The sequence below is a fragment of the Phyllobates terribilis genome, unplaced genomic scaffold, assembly GCF_046119375.1.
Source record: "Phyllobates terribilis strain yellow unplaced genomic scaffold, ASM4611937v1 Scaffold_5__5_contigs__length_657084704, whole genome shotgun sequence".
NCBI classification, from domain to species: Eukaryota; Metazoa; Chordata; class Amphibia; order Anura; family Dendrobatidae; genus Phyllobates; species Phyllobates terribilis.
The window spans coordinates 582,563,615-582,587,845 of record NW_027362765.1 but is presented as its reverse complement, the minus strand read 5'-3'; the positions used below and the strand labels follow the sequence as shown (position 1 = coordinate 582,587,845).

General features: G+C 37.5%; 1 protein-coding gene across 2 annotated transcripts in view; it reads left to right on the top strand.

The window, feature by feature from the left end:
* Positions 1-24,231, top strand: part of NRG3 (neuregulin 3) — a 1,270,498-nt gene that overhangs the window by 891,390 nt on the left and 354,877 nt on the right. Inside the window, exon 4 of one of the 2 annotated variants that reach the window (XM_073685971.1) lies at positions 23,320-23,343. In XM_073685971.1, coding sequence (XP_073542072.1) covers positions 23,320-23,343 — 24 coding nt within the window. Of the gene's footprint in view, positions 1-23,316; positions 23,344-24,231 lie in introns of both variants that reach the window. The other variant, XM_073685970.1, reaches the window with a different exon arrangement.

Genomic DNA, 24,231 nt, shown 5'->3' with positions numbered 1-24,231 from the left:
TTTACTATATCTTAGGTTTATTATGCATTATAAGAGACATTCAATTTACAGAGAATAAATTTACAGCAAATCGAATTTCCAGGAAAAATGTGACTAATTTGACAAATTTGAATGTCTTCTGATTCGCTTATCTCTAGTAACAGCTCTTTCACACATTAGTTTTTTTGGTATGTGTGCTATCCATTTATTTAAAGGGAATCTGTTATCAGAATCATGCTGCATGAACCACATAGAGCTTGAATAAGACACTGGATGTAGGATTTCAACTAGATAGGTTTTATTCTGAAATGCAGAATGTATTCCAGAGTAAAAACACTTTAGAAAGCTTGCCAGGGATTATGCGTCTTTGCAGACTAGTCCAATGTGGTTCCTGACCAGCTTTTCCCCTCCTCACTTAGTTAACCAAGTCTCTCATTATGTAAGTACTTAGAAAAAGACCTGTCGTTATTAGGGAGCTAAGCGGAGAGGAGCCAGATGAGTTTGCAGTGTATGTTTATTTTTAAAAATCTAGTTGCAATTGTATGTTTTATGCTGCCCATGGTTTTGGCAACATGAATGGCAGAATCTCTTTAATTAACAGCTCATGGACCCATTGCAATCAAAGTTGTTCACGCCAGTCTTGATGACACATGCTGGGTTAACACACTACTGATTCATTAAGAGGCGGATGCCTCTTTATGAATAAGGAATGTCAGACGAGTGGCATGCACCTCACCACAAATCCTACCCCAGTCACTGCTGGAGTGAGATTTGTGGAGTAGCAAATACCACCATTCATCAAAAAATTAACGAACGGTCATCGCCGCTCCCCTGTCACACGCTTGCTCCATCCACTTTGTCGGAGCTGGGTGAAAATGGCGTAAGAACACCAAAAGTCACTACATTTTATCATTGCTTAGAGTTGCACCAAAATGTTGCAACTTTTCAAAGCTTTTTGCGTGGGAATACTTCCAAAAAGGCTTTGATGAATTGTGCCCTTTGTACCTTTACCCATGTCCTCTTTTTATTCAGACCTATTGTCTGAAAAAAACAAAAACAGAGATATGTCTTACTTCATCAATGTTTCTTATTAAAGTTGGCCATTTAGGTGAATGGGTCATGAACAACAAATTGCACTGGGATGCCATCTTCGTGTTATCTGAGTGTGGCCCGTTATTCACTGAGTATTTGAAAGGAGAAGATTTACTTTTATTTTTTTTTCATCCTATGAAAATTGATGACACTCTGATTGTAAAACTGGCAAAAAATGAATCCTGCAAACTGAAAAAAGGGAAAGAGAAAACTGGTGTGTGAAACCAATCTCACATAGTCATATGTTTATAAAACAAATGACATTTATTTCCAGGCAATAAAAGCCTTTGGTAACCTTCATTAAATTGTTTGCATGCTTAAATAGACTCATTGTTTATTTTAATTGTTTCATTATAGCCATATTTGTTTATATTTGTAATAGAACCTCATTTTCTGCTGTCCCCAAAATATTTATTTGTTAAGACTTAAGTTCAAAGTAATTAGTTTTTGCACCAAATTTGCTAACTGTTTGGCCCATGTCATTTGTTATTTCAGCTATTACTCAACCCACCTTCTGGAGTGATTTGGCAAAATTTTTATAACTTTTTAAAAAGCTGCAATTGACAAATCTGCGTAAAGACATCTTGGGTGTTAAACCACAAACACTTTCTTTAAAAAAAAACAACAAAAAAAAACAATTAAATGTAGAAAAACAAAGAAATATTCTACAAATGTATTTGTAATTGGCGTACATGAGGAATCCACCACAAGCGAGTTGCATTTTACTATAAATAATTGAGGCACAGGCAATAACTGAATCTCATTGAGACCCTATATACAGGTGATCCAAGAAAACAGATGAGTCAAATGGACTTTTAGTATTCTGAAATGCTTTCTTCTTTATGTTTGTGTTCATTCTTTCCAACATGTATTTCAGGTGGTCAAGAAGCCACTTGACTTTTCATTTTGAGGACCAACTTTATGGTATAGGTAGCTGCAATCGTACGTTCTATTTTCTCTGCAGTATATAGGCTCTCTGTGGTATATGATTCGCCTGTTGAGAAAATCTATTAAATCTTAAGGATTTAGGATGTTGCGTCCTCATTACAGAGCTGCTTGTCAGTGACATCTGTCACTCACAGCAGTACACAGCAGTACCTGAGGAGAAGAGTTATATAGGTAGAATCTAACAAAACTAAATATATAGAAATAGAATTGTAGCTAGGCATCACGAGTTCTTACATTGAGGTTATCATTTTTGTTGTTACTATACACGGTGTATTTTTGGATACTCACGTCACTTGTATTATTTTAATAGCAAAATTACCTGCTTTCACACATACTCTACAATCTTTGAAAATACATTTTCACTACAAGCATACATAAGGTCAGCATCAGATATCTTCCTCTAACATCTTTAACTGCAGATGTCACTGCTTGATCTGTTAATGGAATGAAAGCTACTTCTGTGTAAGGTCGGTAAAGTTGTGCATCAAAGCACTCGTGACAACAAAACATTAATCAGTCATCTTCAAGATAAAAACAAGAAGCAGCAACTAAATAAAGCATACTGAATTCATATCTATCTGCTCAAGAGAGTAAGGTAGAAGAAATGGTAAATAAATGTCAATAAGTTGGAAACTTAAAGGATTATTCCTATAAAGTGATGGTATAGGATATGACATCACATTATGATTAAAGCACCCTTCCAGTGCTTTTTTACTGCACCATTGGAATGGTGCTTTAAATGTAAGTACCCTGCCCCCTGTCTGATACTCATCTTCATCCACCTTCATCCATTTCCAGCATTTCTCTGGTCGGTCTCTGGCAAAAAGTGACCAGCTCGCAGATTCAGTGTTTGTAAAGTGCTACGTGCTGGTAACTTTACAATACAGGTATATGAGAGCCTTGTTCTGGCCTCGTTCTGGCTCTCATAAACTTGTATTGAGAGCGTGTGAAGTAGCTTCTGACTTCTGGGCAGTCAGAAGCTACTGTCACAAGATGGCGTGGGTGGAACAAAGAGGTGCCGAAAAAACTGTGAACACACCAGAGGGTGAGTATATGACCAGGGCCAGGGGGCTTAGATATAATGGGCCACTCCAGAGCTGAAAAAAAGAAAATGCTGGAGTGGTGCTTTAAGAGAATGAGGATGTACTAAAGTCACCTTGTCATCTGGGTGGCCCAGCGCACATCAGTACTAGAAAAAAAACTTGCAAGGGTATGCAGCAGTATATTATTGATGTGGTTCTTTCTTTCTCAGGAATTTATATAGCATTTTTTTTAAATTAATAATAGATATACACATAATTGCGCAGATGAAGACTTAAATGGTGTGACCGTTATTTCTACAACAAAGTAGACACCTATTCATCCCACGAAAATGAGTTTGCTCATCATCTTTTTCCAAAACCATAAACATTTAATAGTGAGTATGACCCCATTTACAACTATAAGAGTCTCCACTTTCCTGAGAAACACAGATAATTAGGCATGTGGACAAAAAAGAAAAGACGCTCTTAGGATGAATATGTGAAAATATTTACTTAATAATGCACTGGTATAAAGGCTCACCTTGATGGTAGTTGTGGTGTGGGCACAAGTATAAAGAAGGCATGTGGTGGTACAAAGCGAGAGGAAACTGCTGCCAGTGTCATCGAACATCTCCTGGTGTGCCAAACCTCACTGGGGAATGCGTGGTGTTTCTATGTAATGGGAGTACACTTGATTTGTTGCATATGACCAGATGACTATGCAGATTATAAATACAAGTTCTTTATTGAGATATTGACAGGTACAACTTGTTTTGACAATCTTGAGCCTCTTTCTCAAGTAACAGATTACCTATCTTGAGAACTCGCATTCACTCTACCATTTGCATCGTCATCTAGTCATGTGCACCAAAGTGAGTGTCCTCCTATCACACAGACGCTCCAATTTCCTGAAAAAAAATGTTGTCTTTTCAGCCAAATGGGAATTTGTGAGGACCAATGATAATGTTAGACAAAAATGTCTAGCATAAAACCCAGCATTTCAATTCATCCTACTGAATGGGCTTGAGTTAGAGGCTTTGTGCGAGACATTCAATATGCTCCATACCAAACTCAACAAGCTATTCTTTTATGGATGATGCTTTGCTTTGCACAGCCATGAAACTAGAAAGACCTTTCCCAAATCAACATTACTCTTCTCTTCGAATAAGTGAACTAGCCCAAACAGCAAAAACAGTTCTACACTGCTACCTTCAATACATTTTATAGTAGATGTAAATGACAGAGGTTTGAACAGTATCAAGATTAATGGACTGGTGGGGCACATGGCCCAGGTCCTGGTTGCCAGAGTGGCACCAATATGTAATTCTGTTTATGCCAGAATATTTAGCAACAGGGCTAGGGCAGTAAGCTGAGTTTTTACTCCAGGCAAAGAACAGTCAGGTTACAGTTTTGCATAAGATACTGCAAAGATTTCATGGAATGTTACTTTATTTATGTTTTATTCTAGCCACATGATAAACTGTATTGTAACTCATCGAAGCTTCACAATGAAATACCACCTAAACAAACAGCACAATAGTAGAAAATGTGCTATTACAGCTGCACGAGAAAGAGTATTATTGTTACTGCATGTAATTATGGTTGAGTAGGACAGTCAAAAAGCAATACGGAACTAAAAGTAAAGAGCAGTATATACACAAAAGAAATTGTTCAATAAGCTGAAATGCAGCACATCATGAATGTTGATAGACTCATTAACTCAATAATACAGTTTTGTCTACATTATAATAGATGATGAAGAAAAGAGATTTCCAGTCCATCCGTTAAAGCAAATACATTTGATTTCAAAATTCTCCATTCATATTCTCCCCAGATCCAGTCATTTGCATTTTAAATGGGATGCTATGGTGATAGCAGAATATAAAAATGTTATTAATATTTATACATTAAAACATCTAAGGAATGTGAACGAACACCTGTTGTATTATAAATATTTGAACATTCATTATCTGATTGATTTTGAATGTTGTAGCCTTTTAGCATCCATTAAAGTCTGTCCTCGTTTAATGGGTCTTTTCAATATCTTATTTCTTAAAATAAATGTAAAAGATCGGTTACATAAGTTAAAAATAAAGAATGTAACAGTGTCAAATATATAAAGGATAAGAACATACAATGAAAAATGTAATGACTAAAGGTGAGATTAATATTTCGGCTTAGAAATATTAATTTAATTTTGTCTTTTATTCTGTGCGTTCAGTGTTACTTGTTGTATTGAAATTCCTTCTTAGAGTCAGTTAGATAAAATGTTTAAGTGGACCTACCTTCTAACCACAGCGAACATGCACATCCATTGTTAATACTTCTGTAAATATTACCATTGGAACATCAAGACATATCAAAAAGGTCCAGCAGGTTATTTGCAAAACCATTGTCGTTGAAAATCTGTCAAGTTATCTCCATAAGTGGTTGTTTTCTTCTGGATTAATATTTTCTTAAAGATTGGACCTACTTACCAAATCTCTGATATACAAACTTTCAGGTTTACACTAACAACTTTGCTTTTTAAAAATATAAAACTTATCTCTAACATTTCACAATCTTTTGCCCAACCCTCCAGTTCATGAACTTTCAACAATTCCTAATATTTTTCCTCATTGCTTATATAATTTTTAGCATTCTAACTTATTTCTAGTGACCAGAAACAAGGTTTTTGAAGACTCTGTTTACACTAGTGTCATGGCATCCATTTATAATAGAGCCATGGCAGCTATGCCACAATTGTTTTTGAAGGAATACCAGTGGATCTTGAAAGACACAGCTAACTTATAAAGGCATCTGATAGATTACTATCAAAGTTCCTTTGACTTTTATGGCAAAAAAATACCATTATGTATGTCAAAAATATCTAAAACACAGACACTCTAAAAATCACTCAAGTGGAAAGATAGGCTAGCATGGAGAAATGGTGCATTGTGAGTGTAAAGATCTGAGGTTGTGGGTTGTAAGTAATCACCTAGGCAGGTTAACGATGCAACAATATTTTATTAATCACATCCATAGCAATGCCGCAACGCCAAGTAAATGGTCAATATACAGTTCTCTCAGTCCTCAAGTTCTCAACCTGGGATCAGTAGTTCCACTGGCTTTGTATCAGGCCATACTCACTGTCTCCCAACTTTTGATTGGCCCTCAGATTTCGTATCTCCCGTCAGTATAGTCTGCAGCCACAGTCCACTATCCTCCACACGACAGATAAAACAATGGAAGCACAGATATCCAGTAACAACAGTCCTTCAATAAAGTTTAAATCCAAACGACATATCCACAACTGTAGCACGTTTATTCAGCTCAGTTGATAACTGATCTCCAACACTCCATAAGCCATCCATCCATCAGCTCTATGTTCACAGCCATAGATCATATCCCTTTGGCATCCTTCCACACAACTGCTCACTAAACTTGTCTCTTTTTACCAACCTGGGCTCAGCCCTCTCAAGGTCAGAAGTGATAACACCCTCCCCCTTAAGCATCTACTGTTAGCTGACAAAATGAAGAATATTCCAGGAGCCTTCACCTGATACTTCATGTAAGACCCCCTGTGGTGACCCTCTCAGAAAACAATGGTTTAAGGCTCCACAGATAAGGTCCCTGAATGAAAGCTGTGATTCCTGAAGCTGAACTAATGAGCAAACAAATCACTAATAAGATTATTTGAATACAGGACACTTTACAAGTGAATCTAGTGCACATACTGACAAGCAAGCAGAACTATATAAAGCATAAAATGTAAGTCACTAATAAAACATAATAATAATATCGACGAAACAGGTACTCAGTCATGGAAAAGTATTTAGTAAGTGGCCAGGTCCTCACAGTGTGGGATAGCATCACCACTTATTTTCAAATAACCCTTCTACATGTATTATTCTGAAAGACCAACGTTTACAAGGTAATGTAAAGTTTAGATGGATTGACAGATGCAAGCAGAGAGGACGCAATAGTGTTATGTTTTCTTTATAGGTGTGTCACAGGGAATTGGTGTCAGAAGGTACTTTACCATACTTTGAACCATTTGAACCATTACCAAGAATTCACACATCCACGAACGTCAGCCCATATTTTGTTTAAAGGGGTTGTCCGGTCTCAAATGAAAAGTTTGCAGACTTATGAATCCTCCCCAGAACACACAGCATGAACTGCGAGGATACTCCGGGTTCTGAGTCGGGAAAGGTGGTAATGTATGTGATATGCATACTCCCGGCCAGAGCCCATCCAGTGGGTGTGGCCTCACTCCACACACTTGTATAGAGTGAGGCTGTGCCTACTAGACACCCATGGCTGAGTCACAAGACAGGGCATGGCCTCGCTTCATACATTTATATGGAGAGAGGGCCAGCACACTAGACAGGTTCTGCCCGGGAGTATGCATAACGCATTCATCACCACCAACTCAGAAACTGGCGAAACCTTGCAGCGCACAGTGCGGGCGCTGAGGGGATTCATAAGTCTGCAGTCACATAGTGACTACAAACTTTTCATTTTAGACCAGACAACCTCTTTCAAGATTTCAGGGTTAATGACTGAGAATATATTATGTACTGTGTTTTTTAGTGTTTCCTTACATAATGGAAGCACATACAGGTACATCTCACTAAATTAGAATATCATCAAAAAGTTAATTTATTTCAGTTCTTCAATGCAAAAAGTGAAACTCATATACTATATAGAGTCATTACAAACAGAGTAATCTATTTCAAGTGTTTTTCTGTTAATGTTGACGATTATGGCTTACAGCCAATGAAACCACAAGTGTCATTATCTCAGTAAATTAAAATAATTACCAAAAAAACACCTGCAAAGGCTTCCTCAGCGTTTAAAAAGGTCCACTAGTCTGTTTCAGTAGGCTCCACAATCATGGGGAAGACTGCTGACTTGACAAATGTCCAGAAGGCAGTCATTGACACACTCCACAAGGTCCCACAGTTCCAATTTTCATTTGGAAATCAAGGTCCCAAAGTCTGGAGGAAGAGTGGAGAGGCACACAATCCAAACTGCTTGAGGTCTAGTGTGATGTTTCCACAATCAGTGATGGTTTGGGGAGCCATGTCATTTGCTGGTGTAGGTCCACTGTGTTTTATAAAGATCAAAGTCAGTACAGCGGTCTACCGGGAAGTTTTAGAGCACTTCATGCTTCCCTCTGCCGACAAGCTTTTTGGAGATGTACATTTCATTCTCCAGCAGGACTTGGCACCTGTCCACACTGCCAAAAGTACCAATACCTAGTTTAAAAACAACAGAATCACTGTGCTTGATTGGCCAGCAAACTCGCCTGACCTTGAACCCATAGATAATCTATGGGGTATTGTCAAGAGGAAGATGAGAGACACCAGACCCAACAATGCATACAAGCTGAAGACTGCTATCAAAGCAACCTGGGCTTCCATAACACCTCAGCAGTGCCACAGGCTTCAAATAGATCACTCTGTTTGTAATGACTCTATATAATATATGAGTTTCACTTTTTGTATTGAAGAACTGAAATAAATTAACTTTTTGATGATATTTTAATTTAGTGAGATGCACCTGTATGTATGTTCACTTATTGCTATATAAACTAATCTGCAATGATAATCGAATCTTTAAAAGTTGAATTTGCCTGCTGTGATACATTTTCCCCAAAAATTTAAATTGCAGCAAATCAAGTCTCCAATTGCCCAGAAAAGTTGTGTAATCCAGTGATGTTTCCCCTTTCAAAGTCATTAATGCAAACACAGCCTTAGTAAAATTGTGTTTGCTTGGGTTTCCTTCAAGTACTCTGGTTTTCTCCTACACTCTAAAGACATACTGATGTGGAATTTATATTGTGAGCCCCAATGGGGACAGAGAAGACAAAATCTGTAAAGCCCCTTGGAATGTGATGGTGCTATATAGGAAAACATAATAAATAAATATAATAAATAATACAAATGATTTATATAATAAATAGTCCAAATAATCACCACTTAGTGACATAATAATACCATATACAAGAGAAAAATACCACTACACCATGACCAGACTACATATCACCACCACATTGTGACAGAATAATACCAGTTACAAGGAAGAAATACTGCCACACTGTGACCAGACCTCATATTACCATCATATGGTGACTGAATAATACCTTAAACAAAAGGGAAAATACCACCACACCATGACCACACCACATATTACCACCACATGGTAACCGAATAATACCACATGCAAGAGAGAAATACCACTACACCGTGACCAGACCATATATTACCACCACATGATGACAAAATAATATCAGACAAACGTGACAATTAGTGCCACACCATGATCATAAAACATATTACCACCACATGGTAACCGAATAATACCTCATACAAGAGAGAAATACCACCACATCATGACCAGACCACATATTACCACCACATGGTGACCAAATAATACCACATGCAAGAGAGAAATACCACTACACCATAACCAGACCACATATTACCACCACATGATTACAAAATAATATCAGACATAGGGGACAATTAGTGACACACCATGACCAGAAAACATATTACCACCACATGGTCACAGAATAATAGCTCATACAAGAGAGAAATACCACCACATTATGAACAGACCACATATTACTACCATTAGTACAACTTAAGTCCAAATTCATGAAGTCAGATAACTTCTCAAATGCAATACCACAAAAAAGTCTGTAGCGGCTATAGACCGCCAGACAAAAAGAAATACTGACAAGGATAATCTAAAATTAGACAACTTTATTCAAAATTAAATAAAATAATACATAAAATAGACAAGGAAAACCTCCAAAACAAAGGGGGAATGGAAACCACAAACAAGGTCTATTCACAGCACAAAAATTAAAAAATAAATGCTGGTAGGTAATGTGATTCACCTCAACATACTAGGTCTCCAAAAAAGGGGTTGCGAACTTGAAGAATGCTAATCTAAATATAGCGCCAGTGCGACAAAGGAAATATGAGCATCAGAAAGTTATATATTAATAAGCATCAAAATACTGCTCGAACAATAGATAAAAGAATCAAGAAAGCAGGAGTAGCTATAAATCAAATCCTAAAGCAGAGTGTGCTAAGGAGCGCAATACCCAAAAGGAGAACATAATTACCTAGTGTAGAGATGGATACAAAGGTGCTGAAAGCCCATGGTGTCCTCCCCACACCCGACGGACGCCGTTTCGCTCAATCGCTTCTTCCAGGGGCGTGTCATATCCAGGGAGGAAGAGGGAGTATAAATATAACGTTCAGCCAATGGGGAGCCAGGGAGGGCCCAACAATCAGGCCTAAGGAGTGATGTCAAGGGGTGGGAGTACAATCACGATGCCCAGCGTCACCAAAGACGTCATGTGACCCGTTCTCCCCTCCAAGCCAAAGGGACTTCCGGAATCGCGCTCCGTGAACCGCACGTTGGAACGCACGAGGTCACGTGACCGAGCACTTCCGGAAGTCAGGGAGGGAGCAGATCAGGCGCATGCGTACTAACGCTAGGCAGAGTGGAACGGAGGAAGGGAGGAAGGGGACCGCCGAAGAGAGGAGATAAGAGCAATAATATACTATAAAATATAGGAAAGAATGCTGCTGTTCAAACGGACAGAAGTTGTGTACTGTCCGCAAGTAAACATAACAAAAAAGGCTGTTAAACTAAATAATGAAGACAATAAAACAAAGAAAAGCTGAATGAAAATAAGAATAGATGAAATGCTAAATAACAAAATAGTAATAAAAAGGCTGATATGATCAGAATAAATAATTAAATAAATAATAAACTGAAAATCATAAAAAGAATACAAAAAGAACAATGGGAACTACATAGTATCTCAAAAGGAAAGAAAAAGGGGGGGATAGGGGGACCAAGGTGAATGGAATTAAATACGGACCAAATGGCCTAAAAGTGTAATAATAAACCATAACTACCATGAGAAGTAATAAATAATTACGGTGAGTACTAGGAAGGAAACATACACAGGAAAAGTGCAAATAAGTACTTTTTATTAGGGGAATATAAAAACTTCCAAAGTGCCAGGTGCATGAATAAGATACTTCCTAGGACCTCCGAAAAATAAGTTAAAAAGGAGGAATCTATAGGGTAGCTGGAGTGACAAAATGTATAAAAGGTGAAATAACACCTAAAAAGTGGGATAAAAAGTGATAAAACAGTGAAAAAAGGAAAGGGGAGGGGGAAGGGGAAAGGGGGGGGGAGCAGGAAATACAGAAGATAAAGAGAGAGGAGACCATAGTCCATGATAGATCCGTCCAGCTATTTTCTTTCATCAAATGGTGGTGAGAGTTCAATTGTGTCAACCATCGGTACATTTCTGCTGTTCAGGGTCGTATGGTTGTCTTCCCCTTCCCGCAAGCAATGACTTCTTGACTGGGTACCTGAGGCTTCCGAATCTGACATCCAATTCATTTATACCCCTCGGTATGCTTACTAAAAATAAGGAAATAGATAAAAATAAGACTCACAGAACATATTAAAAAGTATATACATACCACAATTAAAAACCTCCTAGGAGTAGCTACAAAAAGGACCCAAAACCAAAGTTTTCATTAAGACCCTGGGGAGTAAGGGTACCAAGATGATAGATCCATCGGCTTTCATACTGGGCTAGAAGTTTTCCCAGATCTCCTCCTCTAATTCCCATCGTAACCTGATCAATACCTTGGATCTTAAGATCCGCTGGATTGCAGTTGTGAAATGTTTTAAAGTGACGTGGAATAGTTTTCAACAATTTCCAATCTTCTATACTTTTAGCCTTTTCAATGACCCTGATGTGTTCCCTGACTCTTACTTTGAGTTCTCGAATAGTAAGACCAATGTAGATCAGATTACATGGACATCTTGCATAATAGATAACCCCTTTTGAAGAGCATGTCAGATGTTTTCTAATCTGAAAATGTTTGGTTCCATCAAAGTTTTCAAAATTAAATGATTTATGTAGATTTAGGCAAGCTTTACATAGGCCACATGGAAAGAATCCCATCTTCAGATCATATTTACTGGGATTCTTCGCCGGGGCATATTGACTGTGCACTAGAAGGTCTTTCAAATTATGACTCCTCTTAGCTACCATGGATGGGCCCGGAGGAATGATTTTATGAAGAATGGGATCTGTATGGAGGACTTTCCAATGTTTGGACAAAACTTCCCTTAAGTCATCCCATCGATCGCTATAAGTAGAAATAAAGCGTATCTGATTATCTGGATTGCTCCGTTTTTTGTTTCCATACTTACCATAGATAAGTTTATCCCTGGGAATGAATCTAGCTCTTTTATATCCCTTGTTGATGGAACGACGACTATATCCTCTGTGTAAAAAGCGATCTCTGAGATCAATCGCCTGGTTTTCAAAATCGATACCCTCAGAGCATATTCTTTTAGCTCTCAAGAATTGACCCGTGGGTATTCCTCTAATAGTAGATGGAGGATGAGATGAAGTTGCATGTAAAAAGGAATTGGTAGATGTTGGTTTCCTATATACATCTGTAGTGATCCTACCATCATCAGACACCACAATCTTCAGATCTAAAAAATCCAACTCCCTTCCGGATTTGTAGGTTAATTTGATGTTCCGCTGATTGTTGTTTAGCCTTGTCATAAGTGTGTCTAACTCTGCAGTCGATCCCTCCCATACAAACCAAATATCGTCAATATATCGCATCCAGCCCTGTATGAGATCAATCCCCACAATGTGGTCCCCTTGGAAAATGTCCCTTTCCCACGCTCCTAAAAACAGGTTAGCATACGAAGGGGCACAACAAGCCCCCATCGCAGTACCCTGTAATTGGAGATATGTGTGGTTTTTAAATGTAAAAATGTTATGTTTGAGGACATATTCCAAGAGGGTGAGGATCAGATCCACCAGGGCCGGACGTAGATTGCTAGATTGTAGATAAAAGGCTGCTGCTCTTAATCCATCTTGATGTCTGATGGATGTGTATAGAGCCTCAACATCTGCTGTAACCATGATCATATCAGTATCCAGATAGAGGTTATCAAGTCTCTGTAAAGCTGCTGTTGTATCCTGTATATATGAGGGCAGAGAGGGCACCAATGGTTTTAAGTAATGGTCAATAAATTGTGAGATAATCTCACAAAGGCCCTCATTCCCGGCTACAATTGGTCTACCGGGAGGGTCACATGGGTTCTTATGTATCTTAGGAATCAGGTAAAAAGTTGGAAGTTTGGGTTGTAAATTGCTGATACAGTCCAACATTTTCCTGGGAATGATTCCATCATCAAAGGCTTTCTCTAGAATCAATATTAATTCTGTTTGAAATTTGATAGTGGGGTTGTAATCTAGTTTTTTATAGCAATAAGGTGCACTAAGGAGATTATATGCTTGCTTTTCGTATAGGGATATGGTCCATACTACCAGATTACCCCCTTTATCCGCTGGTTTAATGACAACATCCTGTAGGGATTGTAATTCTTTTATTGCTTTTCTTTCCTGCATAGTTAGATTTGAGGCCCAGCCCGGCTTGTGACTAAAGGCTTCAATGTCCGCCGTTACTAATCTAGTGAATACTTCCACAGCCGGGCAGGTACTCAAAGGAGGAAATTTTTTGGATGTAGTGAACAATGATGAAGGAAAATCACTCACCTCATCATCATTACTTTCCTCCAGCAGGGATTCTAAAATTAGAAGTGCCTCTTTTTCTTCTAAAGTAGAAAGAGAATTACTGGGTTCATGTTTGAAATGCGGCTTTTTGAGAATTAACTTTCTTGCGAATAAATGTAAGTCCTTTACCGTCGTGAACGGATCTAGATGAGACGTAGGAGAGAAAGTTAGGCCTTTTTGTAACAATTCCAGTTGGCAGGGTGTTAGTATATGCTCAGACAGATTAATTACCTTCTGACGATCGTCACTGGTCACCTGCCCTTTAGATCTTGTAAAAATATCGGGAAGGTGTTTAGTGGGTTTGCCTATTGCTACTGTACTGGTACCTTCATTTTCACTTGATGATACATCTGTTGCAGATGGGTATGAGCTCTCCGAGAGGCTCTTGGAAGTTCCTCTTGTCCTTCTCATATTTGAATCTCTATTGGTGGTTTTATTCTCTTTTTTATTTTGCCAGCGGAAAATATTACCACTGTCATAGTCCTTGCTGTCTCTCTGATATTTTTTCAATTTATTAAGGCTTATTTCCTCTTCCCACTTATCTACCTCTTTATTGATCTCTACAATCATATTGTCAAAGTTATCCAGTGGGATATCTTTAAGAAGAGATTTTTCTAGCTCCTCAATCTCCTCATCAAGTTCTTTTAAAGATATGGAATTTTTATCGATAATGATATGAATAAATTCTAGGGAACAGGTGGTGGCTGCTGAAATCCATCTTTTGAGTAGCGGTTCTTCATTAAGCTCAAAAGAGGGAAAAAGCTGTATACGTAAACCCCTTGATATAATCTGTTTGTCCATATAGTTTTCCAAAGATGACCTGTTCCACCATAGCCGAGTTTTTTTGTATAGAGTCTTCTTATAATGTTTGATAAGGTCCTTGTGATTAGTAGCTACATCTGGAGTGACACTGGAGGCCCCTTGTCTAAACAAATCTGAGGCTTTAGAACGCCAGGAATTCTCTCTGGCTTTAAAGTCCATAATGCCAATACGTCGGACAGTCTGTTTACATAAAACAGAAAACATCATTAGTACAACTTAAGTCCAAATTCATGAAGTCAGATAACTTCTCAAATGCAATACCACAAAAAAGTCTGTAGCGGCTATAGACCGCCAGACAAAAAGAAATACTGACAAGGATAATCTAAAATTAGACAACTTTATTCAAAATTAAATAAAATAATACATAAAATAGACAAGGAAAATAGATCACTCTGTTTGTAATGACTCTATATAATATATGAGTTTCACTTTTTGTATTGAAGAACTGAAATAAATTAACTTTTTGATGATATTTTAATTTAGTGAGATGCACCTGTATGTATGTTTACTTATTGCTATATAAACTAATCTGCAATGATAATCGAATCTTTAAAAGTTGAATTTGCCTGCTGTGATACATTTTCCCAAAAAATTTAAATTGCAGCAAATCAAGTCTCCAATTGCCCAGAAAAGTTGTGTAATCCAGTGATGTTTCCCCTTTCAAAGTCATTAATGCAAACACAGCCTTAGTAAAATTGTGTTGGCTTGGGTTTCCTTCAAGTACTCTGGTTTTCTCCTACACTCTAAAGACATACTGATGTGGAATTTATATTGTGAGCCCCAATGGGGACAGAGAAGACAAAATCTGTAAAGCCCCTTGGAATGTGATGGTGCTATATAGGAAAACATAATAAATAAATATAATAAATAATACAAATGATTTATATAATAAATAGTCCAAATAATCACCACTTAGTGACATAATAATACCATATACAAGAGAAAAATACCACTACACCATGACCAGACTACATATCACCACCACATTGTGACAGAATAATACCAGTTACAAGGGAGAAATACTGCCACACTGTGACCAGACCTCATATTACCATCAGATGGTGACTGAATAATACCTTAAACAAAAGGGAAAATACCACCACACCATGACCACACCACATATTACCACCACATTTTAACCGAATAATACCACATGCAAGAGAGAAATACCACTACACCGTGACCAGACCATATATTACCACCACATGATGACAAAATAATATCAGACAAACGTGACAATTAGTGCCACACCATGATCATAAAACATATTACCACCACATGGTAACCGAATAATACCTCATACAAAAGAGAAATACCACCACATCATGACCAGACCACATATTACCACCACATGGTGACCAAATAATACCACATGCAAGAGAGAAATACCACTACACCATAACCAGACCACATATTACCACCACATGATTACAAAATAATATCAGACATAGGGGACAATTAGTGACACACCATGACCAGAAAACATATTACCACCACATGGTCACAGAATAATAGCTCATACAAGAGAGAAATACCACCACATTATGAACAGACCACATATTACTACCGCATGATAAACTAATAATACCACATGCAAGGAACAAATACCAGTACATTATGACCAGACCACATATTACCACCACATGATGACTGAATAATACTACATACAAGGAAAGAATACCACAACACAATGACCAGACCACATAATATCATCAGACAGTGATCAAATAATACAATACTGATCATGAATAAAAAATGCAATACTAACAACAATATTATTACCACTATTTTACACAGGAACTCTCTATATTGTGTAAATGTACAGGTAATACAGTGATCACTAGTGACATTATATACAGTAGTTCAGTATATTGTATCGTAAACTGGTAATACAGTGATCACCAGTGACATTATGCACTGTAGCTCTGTATGCAATATATAGAGCATAGTGTGAGTATACAGGGGATATCGTGACTTACCATTGGCAGTGACGTCTTTAGTTGAAGTCCTTCGTCTTCGCTTTTCTTCTTCATCTGGTGCAGACTGCTATCACTTCTTCAAGCCAAGATTTGTCAAAGCAGAAAATAACACACAGACATCTCTATGCTCCTCCATCTTGGGCCCCTATGTTCCTCCTTCCTGGACCCCTATGTTCTTTCATCATGCGCCAATATGTTCCCCCATCCTGGGTCATCCAATTCGGACCCCTATTTTTGCCCATCCTTGGCAACAAATCTCTCCCATAGTGGCCCATATGTCACCCGTTCTGGGCCCCTAAGTTCCCCCCATCCTGGGCCACTATGTTTGCCCATTTTGGGCCACTGACACACATTCTGGGCCTCTATGTCAACCACCTTTGGCCCCTATGTCATTTACGTATCCTGAGCCACTATGTCATCCATTGTGGGCCCTTATGTTCTTCTATCCTGCTGAATCTACAGAGACATACATATAATAAAAAGAAAAGGAATCTTCTTACCAGCTTCTGCTCCCGCACAGAGCAGTGTCCTCTTGCTGCTTCACATGACGTCAGATCACAGCGCATGGCAGTAATGTCACTTCCATGCACTGTGCACTGACGCTGGCTATTGGCCTGTGGCCAGGCAGACATTTTAATTAGCGTGGACCAGTTTCTGGAGTGCCCCCTTAAATATTATCTGTTGTGGTGGCAGAGGAGGGTGACTATTCAGAACACTGACTCCAACTGAACTCGAACTTATGGTGTCACTGTCAACAGTCATATCCTTCTTCACTGACAGAGATGACTGATGTGCCAAATATTACATAACTCCCTCCACTTCCCACTAATTTGGTTGCCAGAAGAAAGGTAGGCCAAGTGGTGAACTAAGAGGTGAGGAAAGACTACAGTTTGTGTCAGCGTCCTGGTGAGCACAATTTGTTTGTACAAACAGGAAGTATGAATAAAGTTAAAGCACATAAAGAAAAGGTGTGATTAAAGTTAGCTCAAGGTGTGCACACTCGGACATATCAATAGGGTTAGTGCCCACCAGGAGGACAACACCACCTGTTGGCTTACCTCCGTGTTTCCCACACATGGTGAATTAAATTAACTTAATGTATTTAACTCGTGTATATAGGATACTTTGGGATAAAGGAACTTACTTCACCCCTGAGTAAGCCACAGTTTTGGTGGCAAAATCGTGGGTCCTTATTTCCTCGTCCTATTATTGCCTATTTCACAGGTTCTTTGGTCTTTACATTTTATCATTTATTTTCAAAATCTCTTTGGTCATTTGAACTGGTGATTAGGTTGTGCTGGCATTATATCATTATCTATTATTCTTCTTTGTCTGTGAAATATTTATCAATGTATTTTTATTAATTTTTATTAGATTTTGATATTGTCCTATTAATGTCAGGTTAACCATCACTTCAAGATGTTATAATATTTGTATTGCCATTGATGTGTTAATATACTGTAGTATTACAAATATCCTACTTACAGCTGTTCCTTTGGCAGATGAGGATAGGTGTTTGCTCTATTATGGAGACACCTAGTTTTGTAAATATACTTTATACTTGTAGTCTTTTTTTCTTTTCATACCAATAAAAATGGATTAACAGTTGATGATCCCTATTTTGGCATACATCTGTACTCATGTATGTTTTGCATTGTTTCAGTATGCTTTAGGGAGATCCCAATTTATTGAGTGATGCCTTCATTATTATCATTAACAGCAGCAACAGGCCACAAACCTTAATGTGGCATGTAATCATGCGTAAAATTGGACTAGTAAAGCAGATATGCAAAAACAGAGATGAACATTTAAATGCGTACATATTTTAAGATTTTTTGCTCAATTTTTTTTAATAAAATTGTTCCTCCCTTCCCAAAAAGGATAAAATGAGAAGTGCTAGGTAGGTTGGTACATGCTAGGTACAGTGGCGACCAAAAGTTTCACAGTTTTTTTAAAAAGTATAATTACTTTTGTTTGGTTGTTGTGATGCCATTTTCCTGGAAATTTTAGTAAACCGGAAGCAAATAGTTGTCAGCTTTAACCCCTTATTGACCGGAGCATTTTCCATTTTTGCATTTTTGTTTTTTTGCTCTCCTTGTTCCCAGAGCCATAACTTTTATATTTTTGGGTCAATATGGCCATATGAGGGCTTATTTTTTGTGGGACGAGTTGTACTTTTGAACGACATTAATTTTTCCATATTGTGTACTGGAAAACGGGAAAAAATTCCAAGTGTGGTGAAATTGAAAAGAAAGTTCAATTCTACAGTTGTTTTTTGCTTGTTTTTTTACCATGTTCACTGAACTACCATTATTATTTGCTAGGTCATTACAAGTTTGTAGACACCAAACATGTATATGTTCTTTTTTACTTAACATGTGAAGAAAAAATCCGAAGTTTGCTTAAAAAAAAAAAAAATGTTGCCATATTCCGAGACCCGTAGCGTCTCCATTATTCATGATCTGGGGCCAGGTGAGGGCTTATTTTTTGCGTGATGAGCTGATGTTTTTATTGATAGAATTTTGGGGTAGATTCAATGTTTTGATTGCCCGTTATTGAATTTTATTGCAATGTTGTGGCGACCAAAAAAATGTAATTCACGCATTTCGAATTTTTTTCACATTACGCCGTTTACCGATTGGATTAATTCTTTTTTATATTGATAGATTGGGTGATTATGAACGTGGCAATATCAAATATGTATGTGTGTTTTTTTATTGTTTTATTTTGAATGGGGCAAAATGGGGTGATTTAAACTTTTTTTTTTATATACAGTATATTTTTAAATCTTTTTTTTTTACTTTTTGCTTGCTTTAATAGTCTCTGTGGGAGACTAGAAGCAGCACTTGCCTGATTGGCTCTGTTTCATACAGTCGATGAGCAGATAGCCTGTATTTAACAGATTTGCTCACTTGCTATGTGAGTGGTCGGCACTCATAGCAATCTGGACATTACAACCACAGGGGTCTCCTGCAAACCCAGGGTTGTCATGCCAACCCATCAGTGACCCATGATCACGTGACAGGATCACCGATGGGTGGTGTAAGTGAGGCGCTTCCGGCACGGCGCTGTTAAATGACGCTGTCAGAGATTGACAGCAGCATTTAACTAGTTAACAGCCGCGGGTGGATCACGATTCGACTCGGGGCTGTTGAGGGCACATGTCAGCTGCATAAATCAGCTGACATATGCCCGCTTTAGTGCGGGTTCAACTGCGGAGCTCGCGCTGACCAGGGGGTTACGACGTGGTGCATACTATTACGTACCACGTCGGAAAGGGGTTAAGGATGAAAATTGTGTTTGACATAGTTTGACATTTGTAAAGGGAAGAATGGCACTCCTATTAACAGATAATGGTGCATGGTTAGGATCCCAATTTATCCAATATAGCAATTCAATAGAATCCGGCACTCATTTGAAGATATTTATTGCAATTACAGTAAAGTATATAGAGATATGACGTTTCGGTCTCTATGACCTTCTTCGGATTATATACTAAAGATCTTTTCATGTGTGCATGTAGAAAACTAAAATTAGATTCCGGCTTAACAGGACTCAAACGACAGCCCCTACAGGATCCCAGGTTCAAGGGTATAGTTATAAGGTGCTTTGGAGGCATATGTCGTAAAATAAGTGGAAAACAGCCTGAGGATCCCCATGGACCTGGATCAGGGCTTGGAGAACCAGCAAGTAAAGCCTCTAAGGCATATAGGGCCCTATATAAAAATCCTAATGCAACAACAGGCTTGATTCTTGGTGTGACATGAACGTGTGACAAATTGGACTAGTAAAACTGGTGTGAAAAGCAGACAATCAGATCTAAATATCTAGATTTAAAAAAAGATGTTTCCTCTTTTATGACAAAATTCTCCCTGTTGCCAAAAAGAGCATAACAAGAAATGCTAGGTAGATACATAGGTAGGTATGTATTCAAAAAGTCTGCAACTACAACAGGCCATGGTGTGACTTATACAGATGCGAAATTTAACTAGTAAAATAGGTGTGCAATAGAAAAAAATGCCTGTGATTTGCACACTATGTGAGGTACACAGTAACACTTAAATGTCTTGATTTTGGCTAATTTTCTGTTAGAGTTTTAAAAACATTTATTCATCTCTTCACAAAAAAGGATTGCACTATAAATGCAGCAAAAAAAATCTGAACAATTGCTCACTTGTGACAAGTACACATACTCTGACTGACACTGAATTTAGATTTTTTTTCTTTGAAAATTGATTGTGTTGCCTTGCTGCTTTCTAGTGCATTAAGAATTAAAAAAAATGTGTGATTCCAATGCAAAAGAGCAAGATTCCAGCCCAGGAATACTATATCACATTGAGTTTAGCACTGCTGCTGGTACTTCTCTTATCTCTCCCCTTGTCAATTGAATTTCAATTATCCACAGACTACTACAATCAGTACTAAAGTTATGCAACATATTACAGTCATTCAAAGTTTTAGGGCTTTCTTTTCCAATCTCTATTGATGAGCTGTGAGCTGTGATATACTCTTACTATCCCTTAATAACCTTAAATAGCTGCTGCATTCCATACCTCTGCTTTTATACAGGCTCTGGAACTACTTCTTGAATAGCTTTGCTATTCCAAGTTATGTGATAGCTGCAGGATATTATGGAGAACCCCATGTGATAGCCCCTATGGCCGTTTGAATTTCCTGTGGTTGATGCAAATTGTTGAAATTTACCAAGACAAGCGGATTTCCTAAAATTTTACATGAATTTGATTATCATCTAATTGATTCACTCATCTTCACTAATTAGTTACCCCAGTTCATTTTACACCAAATATAGTAAAATGATATAAATCAATAATATTAAATAATTTGGTTATGAAGAGTAGAAAGTGATCAAAAGATATCTATATCTTTTAATTAGAACACTCTTATTTATAACATATCACCATCCTCATCGACCTTTCCTTTGTATCATGATCTATTACCTATACATTACAGTTTATTAGTAAATGTGATCATTACTGACACATTCTCATTAACCAAAACATAAAAATTTAGCAGAGTTGCCATAAAATCAATGATGATAGAACAAGCACCATTAGTGAATAATTAGCAAACGATCATTCGTGTCATTACGTCATTTTTACATAGTTGCCTGGTTGTTACATATATTGAAATCAACATAGTTACCAATGACAGGTTTTAACATAGATGACATTTACTGACATTTGTCAAGTCACATCTCACATTGTGCTATTTGCTGCTATGTGTATAGAAACATTTCTATACAATGACATGTATGAAAGCAGTAGGTAATAATTTCCTACGAAACAATTATAAGCAATAAATTCCTTTTGTTGTCTAATATTAAAGGAAATAGGGAGTTTCTGTATATAAAGTATGCAGCTAGAAAGAAAAGTATTGTCCAAATTTAGTATAGAAATTCCCTGCTTTCTAAAAAATAATTGGAAGAATTGAGTTTTTATTATATATAAAGTATGCATCATGTAGAATCTGTATCTCTTCTCAATCTGTTCATATAAATATGTCTTGGTTTTAAGGGGAAGCAAATGTCCCTCTGCCCTGCAAAAAGATACAAGTATTATAAGTAGTTTGTGGTAAGCAAGGCCCTCTTAGAGATTTTGCTTTGGGGCCTAAATGTTTCAAGTTACACTTCTAGTTGGAGTTAAAATCTAACCACAATCTGCAGAGATTTGGAAATTCTTTGTTTATGTGGGTTGCCTCCAGGTTTTCTTGGTACCTACCACAAAGAATGTAAGGTCCAATGTTAACAAGGACTACAACGGCTGAAAAAACTTCTTAAGCTATACCTAGAACTCTAAAAATATCAAATGAAATAAAAAAATATTTAAAGGGATTGTCCAGTATTGAAAAATATTTGTCTACTTTTTTAGAAAACATCACGTCTGTTAATGGGAAGTATCAGATATTGCAACTGAGCATCAATAAAGTGAATGAGGGGGGCTTCATTATAAAAAAAAGTCCACTTTGATGGGTAGAAAAAAACAGCAGATTTTTTTTTTTAAATCAACTACTTTAACAAATTCTATATTTTTGTTCTGTTTAATGAAATAGCCAAACAGAAATCCCTCTATATCTATAGAAAGAAAGAAAAGCAAAAAGATTATATTCCTACAATCTCTCTTTCTCTTTTTCTCTCTCTTGTTCTCTTTCTCATTCTCTTTTTCTCTCTCTTTCACTCTCTATCTCTTTCTTCCTCTCTCCCTTTCTCCATTTCTCTCTCTACCCCTCTCTCTCTATCTCTTTCTCTCCCTCTCTCCCTCTCTTTCTCTCTTTTAACTCTTTCTCCTTTTATCTCTCTTTCTCCTGCTCTCTCTTTCTCTCTTACTTTCTCCCTTTTTCTCTCTTTCTCCATTTCTCTCTTTTTCTATCTTTCTCCCTCTCTATCTTTCTCTCTCTCTTTCTCCCTTTCTCTTTTTCTCTCTCTTTTTTCTCTCGCTCCCTGTCTTACTCCCTTTTTCTTCTTTTTTCTTTCTTTCTCCCACTCTCTTTCTCTCTCTCTTTCTTTCTTCCTTTCTCTTTCTCTCTCTTTCTTTCTCCCTTTTTCTCTTTCTGTCTCTTTTTCTCCCTACTTGTCTTTCTCTCTACCTCTCTCTCGCTCTATACATATATATATTTATATATACACACAATTATTTTTTCACCAGTGCTATATGAGTAATGAAATTCTGCATTTAATCGTTAATCTGTGCATGGATTATTGTTACCAAGTTTTTTGTTTTATATTTTCACCGGATAAACATTTATCTTTTTAGGGGAATTTACAAACTTGTATTATTAATGTTTTCTTATCTCTATTTTTTACACGCTCTACCTGGTGCAGCAGACCATTTAGGAATAGAATTTATGGGTAAGCTATCTTTCATTATTTACTGACTGTATTTTTCTTATTTTGTAAAAAAAAAGAGTTTATAAACCATTATACAACCAAGGCAGTGAGCTTGATTGTTGAACCTTTACAAAAGTAGAGAAAATAAAACATTTGCTTTGGTAGCCATTTTTTGGACAGCTCATTTAAACATGACAATGTTTTTAAATTTTTTGCTAATAGCAGGACTATCATAAAAATACCTAGGTGTCATATATCCAGGACCCCTTAACATCTTCTGTCACCTTCCATATTATATGTCATGTATATCTAAGGGAGTTAATTTCTCCAGGAAATTGCAACATCAGAATGCACTATAAAAATCATGTTCTTCCCATTCATGGTCACTTTAGAAAAAAATAAGAGTAAACTGTATGATCATTATGCATAATTTCAAAAGTTTATACAGTAATTATCATGGCTCCATAAGTGACTCTGAAAGTGGCCCTGGTTAAAGGGGTTGTCCAGTCCAAATTGATAAGTCTGCAGTCACTCTATGTGACTGCAGACTTATTAATCCCGCCAGCGCTTGCATTGTGAGTTGCGGGGATTTCCCAATTTCTGAGCAGGATATGTATGTGTTATACATACTCCCAGTCAGAGCCCGACTAGTGAGTACGGCCTTGCTCTACACACTTGTATTGAGTGAGGTCACCCCCTCAACCAGAAATGAGGCAGTATAGTGGGCGTGTATGTAGCGAGGCTGCACCCGCCCACTTGTCGAGCTCTGGCCGGGGGAATGTACAGGGTGGGCCATTTATATGGATACACCTAAATTAAATGGGAATGTTTGGTGATATCAACTTCCTGTTTGTGGCACATTATTATATGGGAGGGGGAAAACTTTTCCAGATGGGTGGTGACCATGGT